The 20,188-nt window shown below is 45.1% G+C and overlaps 1 protein-coding gene across 1 annotated transcript in view; it reads right to left on the minus strand.

The window, feature by feature from the left end:
- Nucleotides 1-20,188, minus strand: part of LOC308596891 (uncharacterized protein) — a 233,865-nt gene that overhangs the window by 102,569 nt on the left and 111,108 nt on the right. The window contains exons 48-57 of the mRNA XM_081212195.1: nt 18,303-18,338; nt 18,142-18,177; nt 16,806-16,847; nt 13,758-13,796; nt 9,899-9,934; nt 9,240-9,380; nt 8,337-8,492; nt 7,355-7,627; nt 5,894-6,010; nt 5,294-5,431 (exon numbers count right to left, since the gene is read on the minus strand). Coding sequence (XP_081068321.1) covers nt 5,294-5,431; nt 5,894-6,010; nt 7,355-7,627; nt 8,337-8,492; nt 9,240-9,380; nt 9,899-9,934; nt 13,758-13,796; nt 16,806-16,847; nt 18,142-18,177; nt 18,303-18,338 — 1,014 coding nt within the window. The remainder of the gene's footprint in view (nt 1-5,293; nt 5,432-5,893; nt 6,011-7,354; nt 7,628-8,336; nt 8,493-9,239; nt 9,381-9,898; nt 9,935-13,757; nt 13,797-16,805; nt 16,848-18,141; nt 18,178-18,302; nt 18,339-20,188) is intronic.

Here is a 20,188-nt window from a genome sequence, read left to right on the forward strand (position 1 = left end):
AGGAGGAATTTGAAGGTTTGCCGTAGCAGGGGAACTGAAATATACCCGGAGTCGAGAGTGGATTTCATGCTCTTTATTCAGCTCATAGTGGTGAGGAGGAATGGAAGTTCCCCCAGAATGTCTGCCTTATATACATTATTTACACAATGGGCCCCACGTGATTGGCTAATTCCAGGATTCTCCTGTAGGCCAATCAGGTTGCGGATTCACTTCCACCTGGAGCTGGATTGGGTGGCTCCTGTGGACCAATCAGACTGCTGCATTCTGAACCCTATTGTTCTAGGACCAATCAGACTGCTGCATTCTGAACCCTATTGTTCTAGGACCAATCAGACTGCTGCTTTTTGGATCCTATTCAACTCAGTACATAACAGGAGCTTAGAGGCCAAAACTCTTCATCTAGCCCTCTGTATTCTCCCATGGCGACACGTCCCACAGAATGATCCCTTCCTGTGGGGTCATGCCTCTTGCTTGCCTGAATTCTGGATGGAAAGGGGGTGTGCAGTGGGTGTGGGGGTTTGTAAACTTCATTCATGAGTAACTCCAGCATTTTGGAACCTAATGGCCCAAAACTACTGCAAAAGTGTGGAGTGAATTGAGCACTGTTGGGTTTGGGGGAATACCTACGGCCCACAGTTTGAGTATCAATAACTCCGTTTGAGGGGCGGCACACGACGTGCAGTTCGCAGCACAAAACAAGCACAAATATCTGGCATCGGTTTGGAGGGGATCCAAACTGTCTGGGTTACGCATTAATGAAGATTGAGAAATAGCCTGCTGTATGAACCTTACCCTTTGCTCCTCCCACTTTGCCTCTGGCCACGCCCACCACATATAGGCCAATATAATAATAATAATAGCTATGGTTTTCCCAGTAGTGATGTATGGAAGTGAGAACTGGACTGTAAAGAAGGCTGATCGCCGAAGAATTGATGCTTTTGAATTCTGGTGCTGGAGGAGACTCTTGAGAGTCCCATGGACTGCAAGAAGATTAAACCTCTCCATTCTGAAGGGAATCAGCCCTAAGTGCTCACTGGAAGGACAGATCGTGAAGCTGAGGCTCCAAGACTTTGGCCACTTCATGAGAAGAGAAGACTCCCTGGAAAAGACCCTGATGTTGGGAAAGATGGAGGGCACAAGGAGAAGGGGACAACAGAGGACGAGATGGTGGGACAGTGTTCTCGAAGCTACCAGCATGAGTTTGACCAAATGCGGGAGGCAGTGGAAGACAGGAGTGCCTGGCGTGCTCTGGTCCATGGGGTCACGAAGAGTCGGACACGACTAAACTACTAAACAACAACAACAGCTGTTTCTTCTTGGGCTAGTTTTCTGGCTGTTAGGGTGAACTTGTTGTTGCTGTTGTTACTATTATTATTAACCTTAATATGAACGTTATTAATGTCAGGCACCAGGCCCATTGTCAGACCAATTCTGCATTACAAAAGATGTCTGCAAACATGACATGGAGGCTAGCAACATCAATTCCCTTGCAGACAACCGCAGTGCCTGGAGACAGACAATCAGGTTGTGCATCCACAGCAGTGACCAGAGGAGGAATGACCGCTGGGAGGAGCGCAGAGAGAAGAAATGCCCTAGTGCATCTGCAGCAGCACAGCCGGACGCCTTCCTCTGCATGAGTTTGACCAAACTGCGGGAGGCAGTGGAAGACAGGAGGGCCTGGCGTGCTCTGGTCCAGGGGGTCACGAAGAGTCGGACACGACTAAACGACTAAACAACAACAACAACAACAACTCAGGAGAAAGCCGCACTGAATTCAGTGGGCCTTACTCCAAGGTAAGGGTGTGGGGGGCTATAGTGTTTTATCCAGGTGACAAGATCAAAGGATTGGCGCCAGGCAACACCCAGATGCAAGGAGCAGAGAGCAGGTCTCCGTTTCCAAAACAGACATGTCTACGTTTGCTCAGCATGTGCCTGCCAGTTCAGCTATGAAGCATGGTACCAGTATGGTATGGCGGTTAGCACATCGACCCGGGACTTGGGAGGCCCGGGTTCAAATACCCATTCAGCTACAAAGCCCTTGGGCCAGTCGCTGTCTCTCCGCCTAACCTACCACACAGGGTTGTTGTGAGGATCAAAGTGGAGAGGCAGACAAGTGTGTATTCCACCTTGAAGGAAATGTAAGGAACAGATAAATGTGGATGGGGTCTACTTTTACTGCTAAAGCTAAGGCCTTTGTGGCTTAGGGCCCTCGTATTTATGGGACCGCCTCTCCTGGTCTGCCCTGTAGAGCAGTGTTTCCCAACCTTTTTTGGGCAAAGGCACACTTGTTTGATGAAAAAAATCTTGAGGCACACCACCATTACAGCCCCGTGACGTCAGCGCGCAGCGTCACGCCGGGAGGGACGCACGAAAGTGTAAGTTTCAATTTTTTCCCTCCCCCTTGCCGGGGAACCTCCAAGCTTTGGGGGTGGGGGGGGAGGAGGCAGCAAAGCGAGGCAGGAAGGAGAGCGCGGCTTGGCTGGGTGAGCTTGGGCAGGGGCAGGGAATGAGAGCCGCGAGGCGGGCGCTGCGGACGGAGGTGCTGCCCGCCGAGCTCGCAGGCAGCCAGGCAGGCAGACGGCGAGAGCCCCGTGCTGGGCGGCCTCTCCTCGCCACCGCCGCCCCGCCTCTCGCCGCCCGACTCGCCCGCCTCCCTCCAGGCAACATCTCGCGGCACACCAGGCAACATCTCGCGGCACACTAGCGTGCCGCGGAACAGTGGTTGGGAAACACTGCTGTAGAGGACCTGAAGGTCCATGAATAACCATAATTTAGAGGTCCCGGGCCCTAAGGAAGTCAGACTATCCTCCACCAGGGCCAGGGCCTTCTCAGTGTGGCTCCAACCTGGTGGAATGCTCTGTCCAATGAGACCAGGGCCCTGCAGGATTTAACTTCCTTCCGCAGGTCCTGTAAGACAAAGCTATTCCACCTGGCTTTCAATTTGAACTTAGCCTAATCTTTTATTCCCCTTCCTTTCCTTCCCTCCCCCTCCCCTTTTTATGAAGATTACCCGCTCTGGGATCCCACAGCTAATTCTCCCCTGGTCTCCTCACTGGCCCAAATAGGACTAATTTAGCCAGCTAGCCCTGGTGATCATCTAATGTTTATTGGATGGATTTACCCCCTAAATTGATTTTTGAATTTATTGTTATTCACGTTTTATACTGTCTTTTATGCTTTTTGTTGTTGTTGCATCAATTAAGTGTTTTAAATTTGTTGTTAGCTGCCCTGAGTCTCGTAATCTGGGGAACCGTGGTAGTCTTGTAATCTGGGGAACCGGGTTCGCATCTCTGCTCCTCCACTTGCAGCTGCTGGGTGACCTTGGGCCAGTCACACTTCTCTGAAGTCTCTCAGAGTGTTTGTTGTGGGGGAGGAAGGGAAAGGAGAATGTTAGCCACTTTGAGACTCCTTAAAGGGAGTGAAAGGCGGGATATCAAATCCAAACTCTTCTTCTTCTTCTTCTGAGCCCGGTTTTCTCAACCGGGAAGGGTGGGGTATAAATAAAAAATTATTTGTTTATTTATTTATTTGAAGGGAGGAGGGAGTATGGGAATAAAACCTGCCTGCTGCTTATCTCCCCATGCGCTCCTATTTCAAACTTCTGCGCTGAAATCAAAGAGCACAGCTAACATAGTCCCACAGCCATTGCGGGAATTCTGCAAACATCAAGCCCCCTTTCGAAAAGGAAGAATCCAGCCGGTCTGAATTGTGTGGGCTGGCTGCCCTCTGCTGGATGCTGCAGTCAGAGCCAAAGGAAACAGAAAAAGCTGCTTCTGTGGATGTTTGCAGATTGAGGAATCTCTCCCAAGAGAGGCTCCCTCTTTGAACTGCAACCTTCTGCATGCAATGCAGATGGTCTACTACTGAGCTGTGTCCCTTCTCGTGCTTCAAAATAGGCTCTCATCTACACAAGGGCCAACCCAGAGCATGCTTCTTGGTTATGCGATCCAAGGGTCAGTGGTAACATGCGCAGAAGCCATTTGGCGCATCACCACCGTCCCAGAATACCTTCTGAGCACACAAAGGCAACCCAGTATATCTGAAGGAGCTTCTCCACCCCCATTGTTCGGCCCGGACACTGAGGTCCAGGGCCTTCTGGTGGTTCCCTCACTGCGAGAAGCCAAGTTACAGGGAACCAGGCAGAGGGCCTTCTTGATAGTGGCACCCTCCTTGTGGAATGCCCTCCCACCAGATGTTAAAGAGAACAACAACTACCAGACTTTTAGAAGACATCTGAAGGCAGCCCTGTTTAGGGAAGCTTTTAATGTTTGATGTATCACAGTATTTTAATATTCTTTTGGAAGCCGCCCAGAGTGGCTGGGGAAGCACAGCCAGATGGGTGGGGTATAAATAATAAATTATTATTATTATTATTATTATTATTATTATTATTATTATTATTATTAAACTCAAGAGAACCAGTGTGGTGTAGTGGTTAAGAGCGGTGGACTCGTAATCTGGTGAACCGGGTTCGCGTCTCCGCTCCTCCACATGCAGCTGCTGGGTGACCTTGGGCCAGTCACACTTCTCTGAAGTCTCTCAGCCCCACTCACCTCACAGAGTGTTTGTTGTGGGAAAGGACAATGTTAGCAGCTTTGAGACTCCTTCGGGTAGTGATAACGCGGGATATCAAATCCAAACTCTTCCAAGTAGACTCTCTTGATGTGATGATAGATTGGGCAAGAGATGTGGGACATAACATAATGTTTGAAGACTGGGAAAGGTTGTGGAGGAAAGGGGTCAAGTTCACTGGATGTACGGTGTTAAAGGAAAATATTATGAAAACGATGTAGAATTGGAAATTACAAGAAGTGCCAACAGTGGAGGAATGGCAGATGAAGATGATGGACTTTTGGGAGCGAGTCGACCTGACCGGAAGAGTCTGTGACCAGAAGGAGGAGGAGTACCAGGAAGAATGGATGAAATTCAAAGACTATTTAGCTAAATATGCTAAGATAATTTAAATAGAATTACTTGCAATTACCAGATTGGCTTAGGATTTAAATATGTGATGTTATAGAATAATATGTTTAAAGTTAATATGAAAAGGAAGAAAGATGTTACTTGACTAAGTAAATTTTATGAGAAATTAGTTTTAGGAAACTGTTACAATGATATACATTGAAATTCAGCCAGGGGGATACGAGAAAGTCATTCAATAATGTTAACAGAAGTGGAATTATTACAGTTAAGATTTTTGTTTGTTTGTTTGTTTATAAATTTGGAAAATTAATTTGAAAATTTGAAAAAAAAACCCAAGTAGACTCTCTTGGGTTTCTTCCCCTTAACTCACCCGACTGATTTCTTTCTCCCTTTTTCGATCCTTGGGTCTTTTCTTCAGAGGCTCCAGAAGTTCTGTGGATGCCGTGGGTGTTGCTGAAACATGTTCTGCAGAATTCGGCTCTGTGTCCAGCTCAAGACTGGAAGGCACCTACAGAGACAAAAATCAAGGAGGTTTTATGACAAAGAAGCAGTCCCGAGGTGCTAAAAGCCCTTTCAGAAGATGCAGGCTGCCCCACTGGGGCAGAAGAGAGGACTGTGCCAATGCAGCCTCAGCCATGTCTGATCCATGCTGGATCAGGCCAGTGGCCCACCTAGTCGAGCACCCTGTTATCACAGTGGCCAACCACTGGGGGAAGCCTGCAAGCAGGATTCAAACACAAGAGCCTTTTTCCCTTCCTGCCGTTTCCAGAAAGTGGTATTCAGAAGAACTGCTGCCTCCAAGTTTGGAGGCTGAGAATAAACACCATTGTTGTTGTTTAGTCGTTTAGTCGTGTCCGACTCTTTGTGACCCCCTGGACCAGAGCACACCAGGCACTCCTGTCTTCCACTGCCTCCTGCAGTTTGGGCAAACTCATGCTGGTAGCTATTGAGTTCTGGAGGTAGTGCTTACACCGAATAGGTCTCCATCTGTCTTCATCTTTTCTGGAGTCTCTGTTACCTGACGTGGTGCATTCTCTAGCGAGTGGAGATGGGACTCTGGATCAAGATGAAGGGAGCTCTGTTCTACCTGAGGAAACAGAATAATCTCTTTTGCGGTGTCATAGCGGATATTAAAAGAACACGAGCCAATCACGTGCTACTGCGGCACATGCAGCCAATGTTGCTTTATTTTTTATTAACGAAAATAACATTTCAAAGATCCGAAAATCAGCAATAGCACTTTACTCTGCACAGGTAAGATCACATTGGAAATCTTGTGCTTACTTCTGGGTGTGTAGCTAAGAAGACTGCTGGGGAAAAAGACTGATAAAGTGAGAGTTTGAAAGAGGATCAGGATCTGGAGGATAAATATTGATAAAAAGTCAGGATGTCCTGAAATGTAAACGTAGCAGTGCCATCAGGGTTATCACGTTTGTTGAGGTGTATAATTTTTGCTTAAGGGTCGAGCTCAGAGTATACACAGTTCAAGGTGTTACTCTTGGTACATAAAGTTCTCGACAGCTTGAGACCAGTTTACTTGAAAGATATATGCCCACTTGACTTCTTTTATCATTGCTGTTACAAGTGCCACATAATATTCACTCTACATTTTCAAGGAATCGATCCTATAGTGTGGCATCACCTGTTCTCTGAAACTCCCTGCCTAATGATATTAAGCAGGTGCCTTCCCTATATTATTTTCAACACCCACTAAACACCTTTTTGTCTGCAAAATTACAGCCATGTAATTTTATTGTATATGTGTGTTTAAAACTGTTGATTTTATCTATATTTTGACAACTTTTATTGTCTGCTTGTTGTTAACGTTTGATCTTATTGGTATTTTCTTATCAATATTTTATATTGTTTTAAGTAAGCTAGAGGTCTTACTGAATCAATGACCCTGGGCTGAAAAAGATCCCTTGTTCAGTGGATTCCTGGACAAAACAGACCATGCAGATAAGAAGTAAAGGGAAAACTTCCAGTGAAAATGAGCTATTACATTTTCATACACACAGAAGAAAGGAAAGGAATTTATTTTAGAAACAATAATACTGATTTATTGTGGACTGATAATTTGTAGAGTTACCTCGCTTGTAGATATTGGAAATGTTAAAATACTGTATGTGCAGGAATTAGCAGGTGGATAGCTGATGGCTAAGGATAATAAGTTAACAACAACAACAAAATTATTGTAATAGAAGGTTAATTGCAAGGAAAAGAATGTGAATTAAAAATAACTGGGAAAATAATGGAGCAACAAGAGGACACATCAATGATGGAGTGTGGGAAACCAATTTTGGGGGAAATTGTATTAAATTTGCTTTAATTTGTGGTTGATTTGGTAAAAATTTGGGAAATCAATACAAATGATTTGTCAGAAAAAAGAGGAAAAGATCCTTGTTCCTGGTTTGCAATGCCAATGTGTTACCTCTCCCTCTGTCTCCATCCTTACAGATGTCTCTTCCAGAGACCAAACTCCATCCTGGGTCACCAAGATGGCTGCCTCAGTAGCTCCTGCCTGCTCCCAAGAGTCCTCTTCCATCGTCCTTTGAGGCAGAGTTGTGCTCTGTCTGTCCAGATTGTCCTTGGCTTTCGCAGCATCCAGCTCCCATAGGCCTGTGTGGTTGGCTGTCACTTCTGATACCACGTTGTCAACAGGATTGCGGTTAGCAGTTGTCATGATCTTCAGATCTGCAATGGTCTGATGAAATAAAGAAAATGCAGCTTGTGAGGCGCCAGGGAACATAACTTCTGGGAGCTGAGCCAGCCACTATGTCTTAGAAGGGAGTTGAGGAGAAGCCTAGAGAAACGATAACCTGCTGGAGAACGACCTGAAAATGATTTACAGATGGTATCTAACTGCAAGGAGACTTGTTAAAATGTATAAGACTGAATCAGATAAGTGCTGGAGATGCAATGAGACTATGGCTATGTTCTATCATATGTGGTGGACCTGTAAAAGGGTAAAAGAGTATTGGGAAATAATTCATAATGAATTGGAAAAAAAATGTTTAAAAGTACTTTTCCCAAAAAACCCAGAGTCCTTTTTGTTGGGGGTAATTCAGATGGAAATTCCCCGGTTTCAAAAAAGGTTATTTACGTACCTCAAAGTGCAAGTAGATAAATAGGTACCACTCTGGCGGGAAGGTAAACGCCGTCTCCGTGCGCTGCTCTGGTTCGCCAGAAGCAGCTTAGTTGTCTTTGTAGAACTCAACAAGGAGAATGACAGAGGCAAAACCAAATTGGTTGGCTCTGCCCATCATTGGCTCTGGCGCCGCCTAGTGTTGGCCTCCCGGGCTCCTGCCCTACCAGTTCCAACCGGGACCAGCAACCCAGGAAAAGATGATTCCTCACCTTCACAACATGAACCTTCCCCATTTTTTGAGTTTAGTTCTAATCTGAGCAATTACCTGAGCAAGATTGGCAGGCAGGGAAGTGGGGGGAGACAAGAGATATTCCTCAGCTTCTGGAGATGGGGATTCCAAATCGATGCTCGGCTGTTCTCGGGCCACTTCGGTGGTGCTAAATAGATGCTCGCTGGGAACAGCAGACTTCCGCGGGCTCTGCTAAAATTATACACACAAATGTGTTATAGGAATTCTAAGGTCTCGTAATGTTGACACACCACTTAAAATGCAAGATCCCCAAATGGCTTACATAAAACACAGTTAGAGAATTAGAAAAAGGAAAAAAAAATGTATATGCAACGTTTAAAACCAAAAATACAAAGAAAGGTATCAGTATAAGGTGGTCAATAAAACATTCAGTTAAATAGTAATAAATAATCAAATGGAACAGCGTGAGGAATCTTACGAGCCCAGGAATACAAACGTAAACTACAGGTAAAGGTAAAAGACCCCTGACAGTTAAGTCCAGTTGCAAACGACTCTGGGGTTGCGGCGCTCATCTCGCTTTACTGGCTGAGGGAGCCGATGTTTGCCCGCAGACAGTTTTTCCGGTCATGTGGCCAACATGACTAAGCCACTTCTTGGGTTTTGGTTGTTGGTAAAAAATAAAGAAAAATATTTTTTTAAAAAGGGTTGTGAAATAAGTAAAATATAATGAATAATAATAATAATAATAATAATAATAATAATAATAATAATAATTTCATTTTTATAAATATCATGTTTATAAATATCATAAATATCACAAACCGTCTTTACCTGCCAGCAGAAGGACAACAAGGAGGGAAGGAGCTATCTGAGTTTCCCCAGGCAGGGTGTTCCAAAGTCTGGGCGCAGCCACCGAGAAGGCCTTTCCTGCGTCCCCTGTGAGGGTGGCACATAGTGTTGTCCTTCTGCGATACTCACCACATCACCAGTGGTCTGCTTAGAGCCTTGCTTCTTCTTGGCTGACTTCCCCTTCCCCTTCCTGGAGCCGGCCACTTGCTGGCTCACCAGCTCGACCCCGTCCCGGAGGAGCAGGTCAGACAGCTCCTTCAACAGCGCCAGCTGCAAGTTAAAACAAAGAGGCACAACAGTCTCCTCCAGCACCATAATTCAAAAGCATCCATTCTTCAGCGATCAGCCTTCTTTATGGTCCAGCTCTCACTTCCATACATCACTACTGGGAAAACCAGAGCTTGAACTATAAGGACCTTTGCTGGCAAGGTGGTGTCTCTGCTTTTTAAGATGCTTTCTAGGTTTGTCATTGCAATAGATAGATATAGATATAGATATAGATATAGATATAGATATAGATATAGATATAGATATAGATATAGATATAGATATAGATATAGATATAGATATAGATATATACCACAGCATCATAAAAATATGTCACAACAATATTAAAACATAAAACCACGCAATAATTTTATTGAAAAGTTAAAAACTAGTTAAAAATAAAAAAGAACTTTAAAAATAAAATTGCTCCCGGTACATAGTTCCCCAGACTTAATTTCCATAACCTTAATTCCAGAATCAGTTTTGTCTCTCGGTAGGTCATTCAGTAGGTTGTAACCTACCTTGATGCCATAAGCTTCGAAGAGTCTTTCCAGATCCTGCACTCGGAACAAATGGCAGCAGTAGTCATAAACAGGATTGTTCATCATGTGCAATGCAAAGGCAAGAGACAGAAAAAATAGTTTTCAGCTGCAGTGTCCCCATGTGGACTGTATATGCATTATAACTCAACAACACCAGGTGGCGCTGTGGAGTCCCGTTTTCGCCAACCCGATTTCTCATGCAAAGCTTACAACGCGTTTAACTGAAACCTTTCTCTGATGTGTCTAGATCCAGACAGAGACTCTTAAGTGTAATTAAGAAAAAGATCTTTATTCAAGTGACGGGACAGGCTTGGCAGCAAATGCAGAGTTTTAAGAGTTCAGAATCTGGGAGGATATTAGGACAGGTTAAAAGGAAAGTGAAATGTAATACCTGCTTCCTTTATAAGGAAAAGGGACCCCTGACCATTAGGTCCAGTCGCTGACGACTCTGGGGTTGCGGCACTCATCTCGCTTTATTGGCCCAGGGAGCTGGCGTACAGCTTCCGGGTCATGTGGCCAGCATGACTAAGCCGCTTCTGGCGAACCAGAACAGTGCACGGAAACGCTGTTTACCTTCCCGCTGGAGCAGTACCTATTTATCTACCTGCACTTTGATGTGCTTTCGAACTGCTAGGTTGGCAGGAGCAGGGACTGAGCAACGGGAGCTCACCCCATCACCTTCTGATCGGCAAGCCCTAGGCTCTGTGGTTTAACCCACAGCGCCACCCATGTCCCATTGCTTCCTTTATAAAGTTCCTGCTTTTTATACTTATATTCCAGCAACTGAGCTATTGGCAAAACCTATTTGGTGTTTCACAACTTTCTGACTAGTTGCAGGACCTTAGCCAGACCTAGCAGAGTCAACGCAGAATCCACGGAAGCAGTTGGCAACTTGGCTGCAGACAGGATAGACGAAGCAGGAATCAGGAACTTGTAGTTAGGTGTTTATTATATACAGTGGACTATTTACAGGAACAGAACACGGATTTTATGCTAGCTCTCTCTGACACGACTAAACAACTCCTACACTCACTGACACACTGAACCACTGAACTCCAAACTACCAGTTAGTAGGCCATTAATTATCACTCCCTTGAGAGAGCTTGACCAATCAGGGAGCTGTCTCCATGTTTCTGTTATCACCAGGCAGACCTAACTCCTTCAGATTGCCTTCTGGCTGTCTGCCAAACCTTAATTGATTCTGTTTGAGTAGCTGCACGTACACAGTTTCCCAACATGAGCTCCTTTGATTCCCCTCAGACCTACCCATTTAGATGCATATGGGTTTGAGATCCGACTGTGCATAACCAATATACATTTTCCCATTCAGAACAGATGGGTATATACAGCCAGAGCATAAACCATAGGATGAATCCAGATGTTGGCTGCTGTCCAGAGACAGCAAACTCGTGGACCTCCAGAGATGCTGTTGGGACTACAACTCCCATCAGCCCCAACTCAGAGCTGATGGGAGATGTAGGTTTGGGTTTATTAAATATGCACACCCTACCAAGAAAGCCCCAAAGCGATTTCCAAGCAAAGCAGAAAAAGATAATAATAAAGGTGACATAGACATGATGTAATAAAACAATCAGAATCCAACAATATCTGGATGGCTACAGGTTCCTGATCTTTGCTTTTGGGACAGGGTTGGTGTTATGTACTGAGCTTGGATCCTAGAATAATTGGCTGGTAGGATCCTAGAAAGCAGCAACTTGATTGGTCTGCAGGAGCCACCCAATCCGGTTCCAGGAGGGAGTGAATTAGCAGGAGCAGCCCAATCAGGCTCCAGGAGGGGAGTTGAATCAGCCAAGCACGTGGTACCCATTGTGTAAATAATGTATATATAGCCAGAGGTTTTGGGGGGAAACTCACTCACTCACTGATGACCATGAGCTGAAATAAAGAGCATGAAATCAACACTCAGCTACAAGTATATTTCACTTGGCCTTTGATGCTTCTTGCACCTGAAACCACAACTTCAAAATGATGCACACACTGCCCTTTTTAAGCCCCCAAAATGGCACACCTTTGAAACTGCTAGAGGAGGACAAAAATCAATTAAAACTGAGAATGTTTGAGGATATAAGATATCATCTCACAGACTGGTTACAATACCACCAGTTGAACGACATCTTTAAGGTAGATTAAAAAAACCTGGTTTTGCAATGGAAATATCGGAGTTAGAGAAAGGTCTGTTGAAAAATAATGACAAATTGCTTTACAAAATGTACAGGCTATTGTTAGACTGGGAAGTAAAATAAGAAGAAGTAAAATTGGTTATGGTGCAGTGGGCGACGGACTTTGGATATAACATACAGGTGGCGGAATGGGAAAATTTATGGAGAAGGGAACTGAAATTTACGGCTTGTTTTACGATAAGAGAAAACTTTATGAAGATGCTATACAGATGGTACATCAACCCCAGCAAATTGGCCAAAATGTACAAAACCAACTCAAATTTTTGCTGGAGGTGTGTAGAGAGCTAGAGGGAACAATGTCCACATGTGGTGGGGTTGTTAAAAAATAAAGAGCTTTTGGGAACTTATATATAATGAATTTTTAAAAAACTGTTTAAAACAATATTTATAAAAAAAAAACCCTGAAGCCTTCCTCTTAGGTATTATGGCATCAGACATCCTGAGAGAGAAAAGAAGGATTTTTTTGTATGCAGCAACAGCAAGGATACTGGTTGCCAGGTGATGGAAAGGAGATAAAATCCCATCAAAAGAGGGATGGCAAGTTAAACTGCTTTAATACATGGAACTAGCGAATATGACGGAAAAGATCAGGGATAGATTCACCCAAAAGTTTAAAAAGATTTATAGGCAATATTTAAAAGAACATTGTCCCCGTATTAAAACTTTAGAATGCTTTGAATAACTCTCAGAATTGCATAAGGTATAAAGAACACAAATAAGATATAATAAAGGTGAAGTTTGTTGAAAATATAGGCAAGTAACAAGGAAACGAAGAACCCACAACAAGGAGGTCAGAAGTCGATGGCTAAAATGTTTTTGTGTTTTCGCGTTGTAGTGTTTCCTTTCCTTTCTTTTTTTATGAGTTATGTGCTGTTTTTGTTTGTTTGTTTTCACTGTGTGTCTGTGTTGATTATAAACCAATAAAGATTGAATTAAGAGAGAGAGAGAGAGAGAGAGAGAGAGAGAGAGAGAGAGAGAGAAAGAAAGAAAGAAAGAAAGAAAGAAAGAAAGAAAGAAAGAAAGAAAGAGGAAGGAAGGAAGGAAGGAAGGAAGGAAGGAAGGAAGGAAGGGGGAGGAAGGAAGGAAGGAAGGAAGGAAGGAAGGAAGGAAGGAAGAGGGAGGGAGGAAGGAAGGAAGGAAGGAAGGAAGGAAGGAAGGAAGGAAGGAAGGAAGGAAGAGGGAGGGAGGGAGGGAGGGAGGGAGGGAGGGAGGGAGGGAGGGAGGGAGGGAGGGAGGAAGGAAGGAAGGAAGGAAGGAAGGAAGGAAGGAAGGAAGGAAGGAAGAGGGAGGGAGGGAGGGAGGGAGGGAGGGAGGGAGGGAGGGAGGGAGGGAGGAAGGAAGGAAGGAAGGAAGGAAGGAAGGAAGGAAGAGGGAGGGAGGGAGGGAGGGAGGGAGGGAGGGAGGGAGGGAGGAAGGAAGGAAGGAAGGAAGGAAGGAAGGAAGGAAGGAAGGAAGGAAGAGGGAGGGAGGGAGGGAGGGAGGGAGGGAGGGAGGGAGGGAGGGAGGAAGGAAGGAAGGAAGGAAGGAAGGAAGGAATTTGCTTCCAGCTGCCACTGAGAAGTTTCATTTTATGCCCACCCTCTCAGAGCGCTGATCAATGTGTTTCAACATGCAAACCAACATTTGTCTGGTTTTACCTTGATGCCTGTTTCTCTGCCAGGTGGCCCAGGGTCTCCCTTTGAAGAGAAGCAAAAAAACAGGTGAGTAAATCAATCTGTCAGTTCAAGTACAGACCTTGAAACAGAACATTCACGAAGGCAGCGGCTCCTTTGCGACCCTGAGATCTTCTGACGGAGAAGGGCCACAGAAATGATCAAGCAGATACAGAAACTCCCCAGGAGGGAAGCTTATACCATGCAGAGTTTGGTAGTTTAGATACGAGGCAAGGATAAAGGGGGTCATTCCACGTCAGTTCAACGCAGTCATGCCACCCGCCGTCTCGGATTTTGATGAAACTTGGTGTACACCCTTCCCTTATGGTTGAAAGAAACCCCCTTAAATTTCCCCCCTCTATCTCAAACGGTTTTAATTTTATAGCACTTCAAAGTTTCGTGAAATCTGTGTTTCTGTCCCTCTTGAGATCCTCTGTCTTGTGTGCATTTTAATTCTTTTCTTCATAACCAACGATCAGATCTCTTTGAAATTTTACACAGAGCTCAATAACATGATGAGGATTTCAGGAAAAAATACACTACCACTCAAAATATTTTATAAATGCCTTAAAAATGTATAAATGTAGGGTTTTTTGGTGGAAAATGAGGTTTAGAAAACCTAAATTTTCCATGATGGAATCAAAAGTTTTTGATGGTGAAAATTATTTCAAAGACATGCTCTTTCTCAAAAAAAAAAAAAAAAATAAAATTTATGGGTCTCTTATGTCTTCTAACAAAATTTTAGAATTTGAAGTGCTATAGAATTAAAACCGTTTGAGATAGAGGAAAAAAATTTAAGGGGGTTTCTTTCAACCATAAGGTAAGGGTGTACACCAAGTTTCATCAAAATCTGAGACGGCTGGTGGCAAAACCCTTGTTTTTTGCGTTGATTTGTTGTGGAATGACCCAAAGATGTATACAATAATGCGTTGTGTGAAGAAAGTGAAGGTTTTCTTTCTGTCTCATAATACGAGAACCCAATACTGCTGCGGCAGTGGAGAAGGTTGGATGATTCAGGACAAAGAAAATAAAGGATTTCTTGACAAGCTGAATTCAACAGTGTAAATACATTTTGATGGATGCAATAATGGAATACTGAATGGTTTGGGTTTTTGTAAAATACGCAGGGATTTATGATATGCAAAACGAACCATGGAAAGAGGAGAAGGGAAGTCATTCATATTTTAAGGACGTTTAAATGTGTATTTCAAATTGTAAAACAGATAATTTAATAATATATATATATGTATATGTATAGAACTGCCAAAAAAGAAAAAAGAAAATAAAGGATTTCTTCGCACAGCACAGAGCTATACTGTGGCATTTGCTTCTGCAAGATACAAGAATGGCAACCAACCAACTCAGAAGAAAGCGGGTTGCACAATTCATGATACAGCCTTCAAGCTTGTTAATGTTTTAAACATGCATTTATTGTATTTTAAATATTATTGTTTTTATCAGCTGGGTGTTTGCCAACCTGGGCTCCTTTGGGAAGAAGGGTGGGATATAAACTTAAACAATAATTACAAGAAGGTAAGAAGGGGATAGAAACATAATAATGAATAATTATTGGAAGATCGGACAAACGCTAGAACATTAGCAGTGGCAAAGTTTTTATTGGTGGTCGCAAGAATCAATGATCCCTATCTTTAAGTCTGAACAAAATGCTTGTTTAACTTGGAAGTAGGCTGTCTGAATTGTGCATTGCTTTGTAACGATTTGTTGGGTCTCTGGACCGTAATAGAGATTGATTGATTGATTGATTGATTGAATAATAATAAATCAAGTTTTCCCGGGTCATGTGGCCAGCATGACTAAGCCGCTTCTGGCGAAACTGAGCAGCGCACGGAAACACCATTTACCTTCCCGCCGGAGTGGTACCTGTTTACCTACTTGCACTGGTGTGCTTTCGAACTGCTAGGTTGGCAAGACCTGGGACTGAAGAGCTCACCCTGTCGTGGGGATTCAAACTGCCGACCTTCTGATCGGCAAGCCCAAGAGGCACAGTGGTTTAGGCCACAGTGCCACCCTCGTCCCTAATCGCTAGTTAGGAAGGATATTAATAAACAATATATCCCCTTCTCCTGCCACCCTGAACATTCCCACAGGTCTGAGCACTTGCAATTCCCAGCAGCTGCCTCTGAGATGGTGTGGATTATCATCTACATGCTACGCCCAGCATCACTGAGAAACATCAGGAAAGGTCTGTGGCAATCAGGTCTTCCTTGTGGGCTTCCCAAGATACATCTGGTTGGCCACTATGGTTGTGATGGGTGAAATGGACCTCTGCTCTGCCCTAGCAAGCCTTTTCTTACATCCATATGTAAGGGCAGAACCCCTAGCACCACCCCACAGCAGGGTCCAGAGCCCTTGGTGTGGGTTGTCTCCAGACATCAGGGCTTTCTCAAAATTATTTTCTGTAAATAGGTTACCCTGCTGCCTACATGTGAAGTGGTGTGCTGGTGAACCTGGACTTTGTGTGTGGCAGGGTGCTCCTTGATAAGATTTGGACCAGGTTGCTCTTCCACAACTGGCACCACCACCAGGAACATCTGGGTGCTTCGCTTCAATGTCTTCCACAACTGGCACCACCACCAGGAACATCTGGGCGCTTCGCTTCAATGTCTTCTTCCAGTTCTGCGGCAACCACAACACGGTCGACTGAGGATGCCATGAAGTCTTCGCTTGATGGGCTCTCAAGCGAGAAGGGCGAAGAGGGAACCCATGCCTGATGGGCTTCATTTCACAGAAATCTGGCATCTGCCTCTACAGATTCCGGTGGAATGAAGGGCATCCAAGCCACGGACTGGCATTCTCTGTGGCGAGTCGTTCCATCCAAGAAGCACTGCGGACAGCTGGAGATCCATCTCTGGACCAGGGCCTGAGGTTCTCCACTCTAGGTGGAGAACGGCAGCTAAGACCATACCCCCCAGGAGATGCACAAAGGGTTTCTACACGAGCCAATGAACTTGTCCAAGTCATGCAAGACATTCAGTCATATCACTAATATTTCAGTAGGGGAAGAAGTGGTACCTTCTCTCCTTTGACGGCAACGCTGCTTTTCAGAGGAAGAACCTACAATTGTCAGAGGAACATTGATAAGAACGTGGGGAGGGGAGAAAGCCCCTTTCAGAGAGGAGAAGCACCTCTTGTAGGTGCTTGGCCATATTCTCCAAGTACTCCCTCCTTCTTCTTTTTTAAGGGGGGGGGTGATGTAGATGGCTTTCATTCTTTTTACTAAAGGTTTCCATAATAGAGTAAGATTCCGAAAACTAATGTAAATATTTTTTTAAAAAAACAAAAGCAGCTACACAAATTACAAAAGTACAGAACAGAGTTCTTAAAAGTAGTTCTTAGCCCTTAGCACCCACAGAAGGTAGTAGTAGTGGTAATAATAATAATAATAATAATAATAATAATAATAATAATAATAATAATTTATTACTTATAATATAGCAAATAAAGTAAATAAAGCCCTGTGGAATGCCCTCCCTTCAGATGTGAAGGAAATAAGCAGCTATCTTATCTTTAAAAGACATCTGAAGGCAGCCCTGTTTAGGGAAGTTTTTAATATTTAATGCTGTATTGTTTTTTAACCTAGAGTGGCTGGGGAAACTCAGCCAGATGGGCAGGGTATGAATACTAAATTGTTGTTGTTGTTGTTGTTGTTGTTGTTGTTGTTGTTGTTGTTGTTGTTGTTGTTGTTGTTGTTGTTGTTATCATCTGCCCATCTGGCCGGGCCTCCCTAGCCACTCTGGGCGGCTTCCAACAGGATATTAAAAACACAATAAAACAGCAGACATAAAAAATTTCCCCATACAGGGTTGCCTTCAGATGTCTTCTAAAAGTCAGATAGTTGTTTATTTCCTTGACATCTGGTGGGAGGGCGTTCCACAGGGCGGGTGCCACCACCGAGAAGGCCCTCTGCCTGGTTCCCTGTAACTTGGCTTCTCGCAGGGAGGGAACCGCCAGAAGGCCTTTGGAGCTGGACCTCAGTGTCGGGGCAGAACAATAGGGGTGGAGACGCTCCTTCAGGTCTACTGGGCTGAGGCCGTTTAGGGCTTCCAAGGTAATTCCAAGGTCACTGGGAACCAATGGAGGTCTCAGCTCTCACCTGGGAGTGTTGCTTTCTCCTCCAAGTTTCTCACCCCAGGAGACCAACATTTCCCGGCCTCCTGCCCAGGGTCCTGCATCCACTATCTACCACCCCCATGAGTATACAATCCCTGGGCCTTAATAAAGTCCTCGACTGGAGCAAATCTCCCCAGTTAGCCTGGCTTTTGATCTGTGCCACGTTTGCCAAGGAATGAGACACCATCTCTTTCTTCCCATCTTGCACTATTTCCCCAGGAGAACAAGCATTACTCACGGTCTTTCCAGGAGTTCCAGGGGGGCCAGGCTGTCCCTGCAGAAACACAAGACGTACATATGCTGACATGGAAACCACCACCACCACCCAAGATATGAATGCAGAAGGCATGCCTTTGATGGCTCTCATGCAAGGCTAACGAGGAGAATTTGCAAACCTACGGATTCGCCCTTGTCTCCTTTCTCTCCGCCGGCTCCCTAGGAGGAGGAGGAGAAAAGCAGAATGAAAGAGGAGTCAGAGGAGCAGGTGATGAGCTGAGATACTTCACCATCTCCTTTAGAGCTGCATATGAATAATAATAATATAATAATTTATTATTTATACCCCACCCATCTGGCTGGGCTTCCCCAGCCACTCTGGGCGGCATTCAACAAAATATTATAATACAGTGGTACCTCGGGTTACAGACACTTCAGGTTACAGACTCCGCTATCCCAGAAATAGTACCTCGGGTTAAGAACTTTGCTTCAGGTTGAGAACCGAAATCGTGCTCCGGCAGCAGGAGGCCCCATTAACTAAACTGGTACCTCAGGTTAAGAACAGTTTCAGGTTAAGAACGGACCTCCATAATGAATTAAGTTCTTAACCCGAGGTACCACTGTACAGTAATGCATGAAACATGAAACGCTTCCCTGAACAGGGCTGCCTTCAGATGTCTTCTAAAAGACTGGTAGTTGTTGTTCTCTTTGATCTCTGGTGGGAGGGCGTTCCACAGGGCGGGTGCCACTACCGAGAAGGCCCTCTCCCTGGTTCCCTGCAACTTGGCTTCTCGCAGTGAGGGAACCGCCAGAAGGCCCTTGGCGCTGGACCTCAGTGTCCGGGTAGAATGGAATGCTCACAATCTCCCTTGGTGTGGCAGCAGGCGTTCACAAATCCACAACTCTGCTTGCCATGGATGAGTGCCTTGCGTGGCTTTAAAAGCGGGTCAGGCAAATTAATGGAGAATTAGACTACTGGCAGCTACTTAGTCATAATGGCTAATGCTTTGTCTCCACAGTCAAAGGTACCAGTTGAATACCAGTGGGTAGAGCGCTCTTGCAATCATATTCTCCTTGTGGGCTTCTCACTGGCATCTGGGAACGGGATCCTGGCATAGCTGTCAACTTACAGATTTGAAAATAAGGGACCAGCAGCCTCAAAAATAAGGGATCAGCAGCCAAAATAAGGGATTTCCCAAGCACAGGTATGTTCAGCTTCTGAGCCACTCCAAGCCAAAGGCAGAAAGCTCAGCCAGCAGCCAAACGAAGCCTCAAGCGGTGGTTCCCACAGCGCAGCAACCCAGCAAAGGGGATGCAGCAAGGAAAACCACTGTCACCTCTCCACTGGGAAGCGCTGAGCAAAGGCGAGTCCCCAGGCAACGTGGCACAAGGCATGCAAGCTCCACCCCCCCAGTCGTTCTTAGACTCCTTATTGGGTGAGCAATGCAGCCAAGCAACACAGTTGGAGCCTCCCTCCTCCCTGGCCGGCAGGGAGAGAGGGAGAGGAGCTGCTTCCTTTGAAACCCGGGAAATTTAAGGGACATCCATCAATAAGGGACAGCAGCAGGACACAGCGCTGGGATAAGGGACTTTCCCGCCAAATAAGGGACGGTTGACATGGATCCGGGACTAGATGGGCCACTGGCCTGATCCAGCAGAGCTCATCTTACATTTTTAATTATCAACATTTCATTGTAATTGCCAACAGACTCTCCATTCAACGTTCTCTGTAACTGGGGCAACACAGTGCGATATATTCTGGACCCAAGTTTCAGCATGGCCACTTCACAGAGCTACACCTTCATGCAAGCATGGGGTACTGTCATGGGCCTGGAGTCAGCTTCGCCTGCAGAACAGCAGCCTGAAGGGGGAGAAAGCGGAGTGACTCCACTTGCACCTGATCAGCCTTCAAGGATACAGAGGAGGAGGAGGCACGGATGGGAACCAGCTGGCTGCAACTTTCTGAAGCAGAGTTTCCAGCAGCAGTCAGACGCTGGAAACAGTGCTTGTAGTTCCTGGCCCTACGATACGATCATCTTTATTGTCATTGTCCCATACAGAACTGTTAA

The sequence above is a fragment of the Podarcis bocagei genome (assembly GCF_964188305.1).
Source record: "Podarcis bocagei genome assembly, chromosome: 10".
NCBI classification, from domain to species: Eukaryota; Metazoa; Chordata; class Lepidosauria; order Squamata; family Lacertidae; genus Podarcis; species Podarcis bocagei.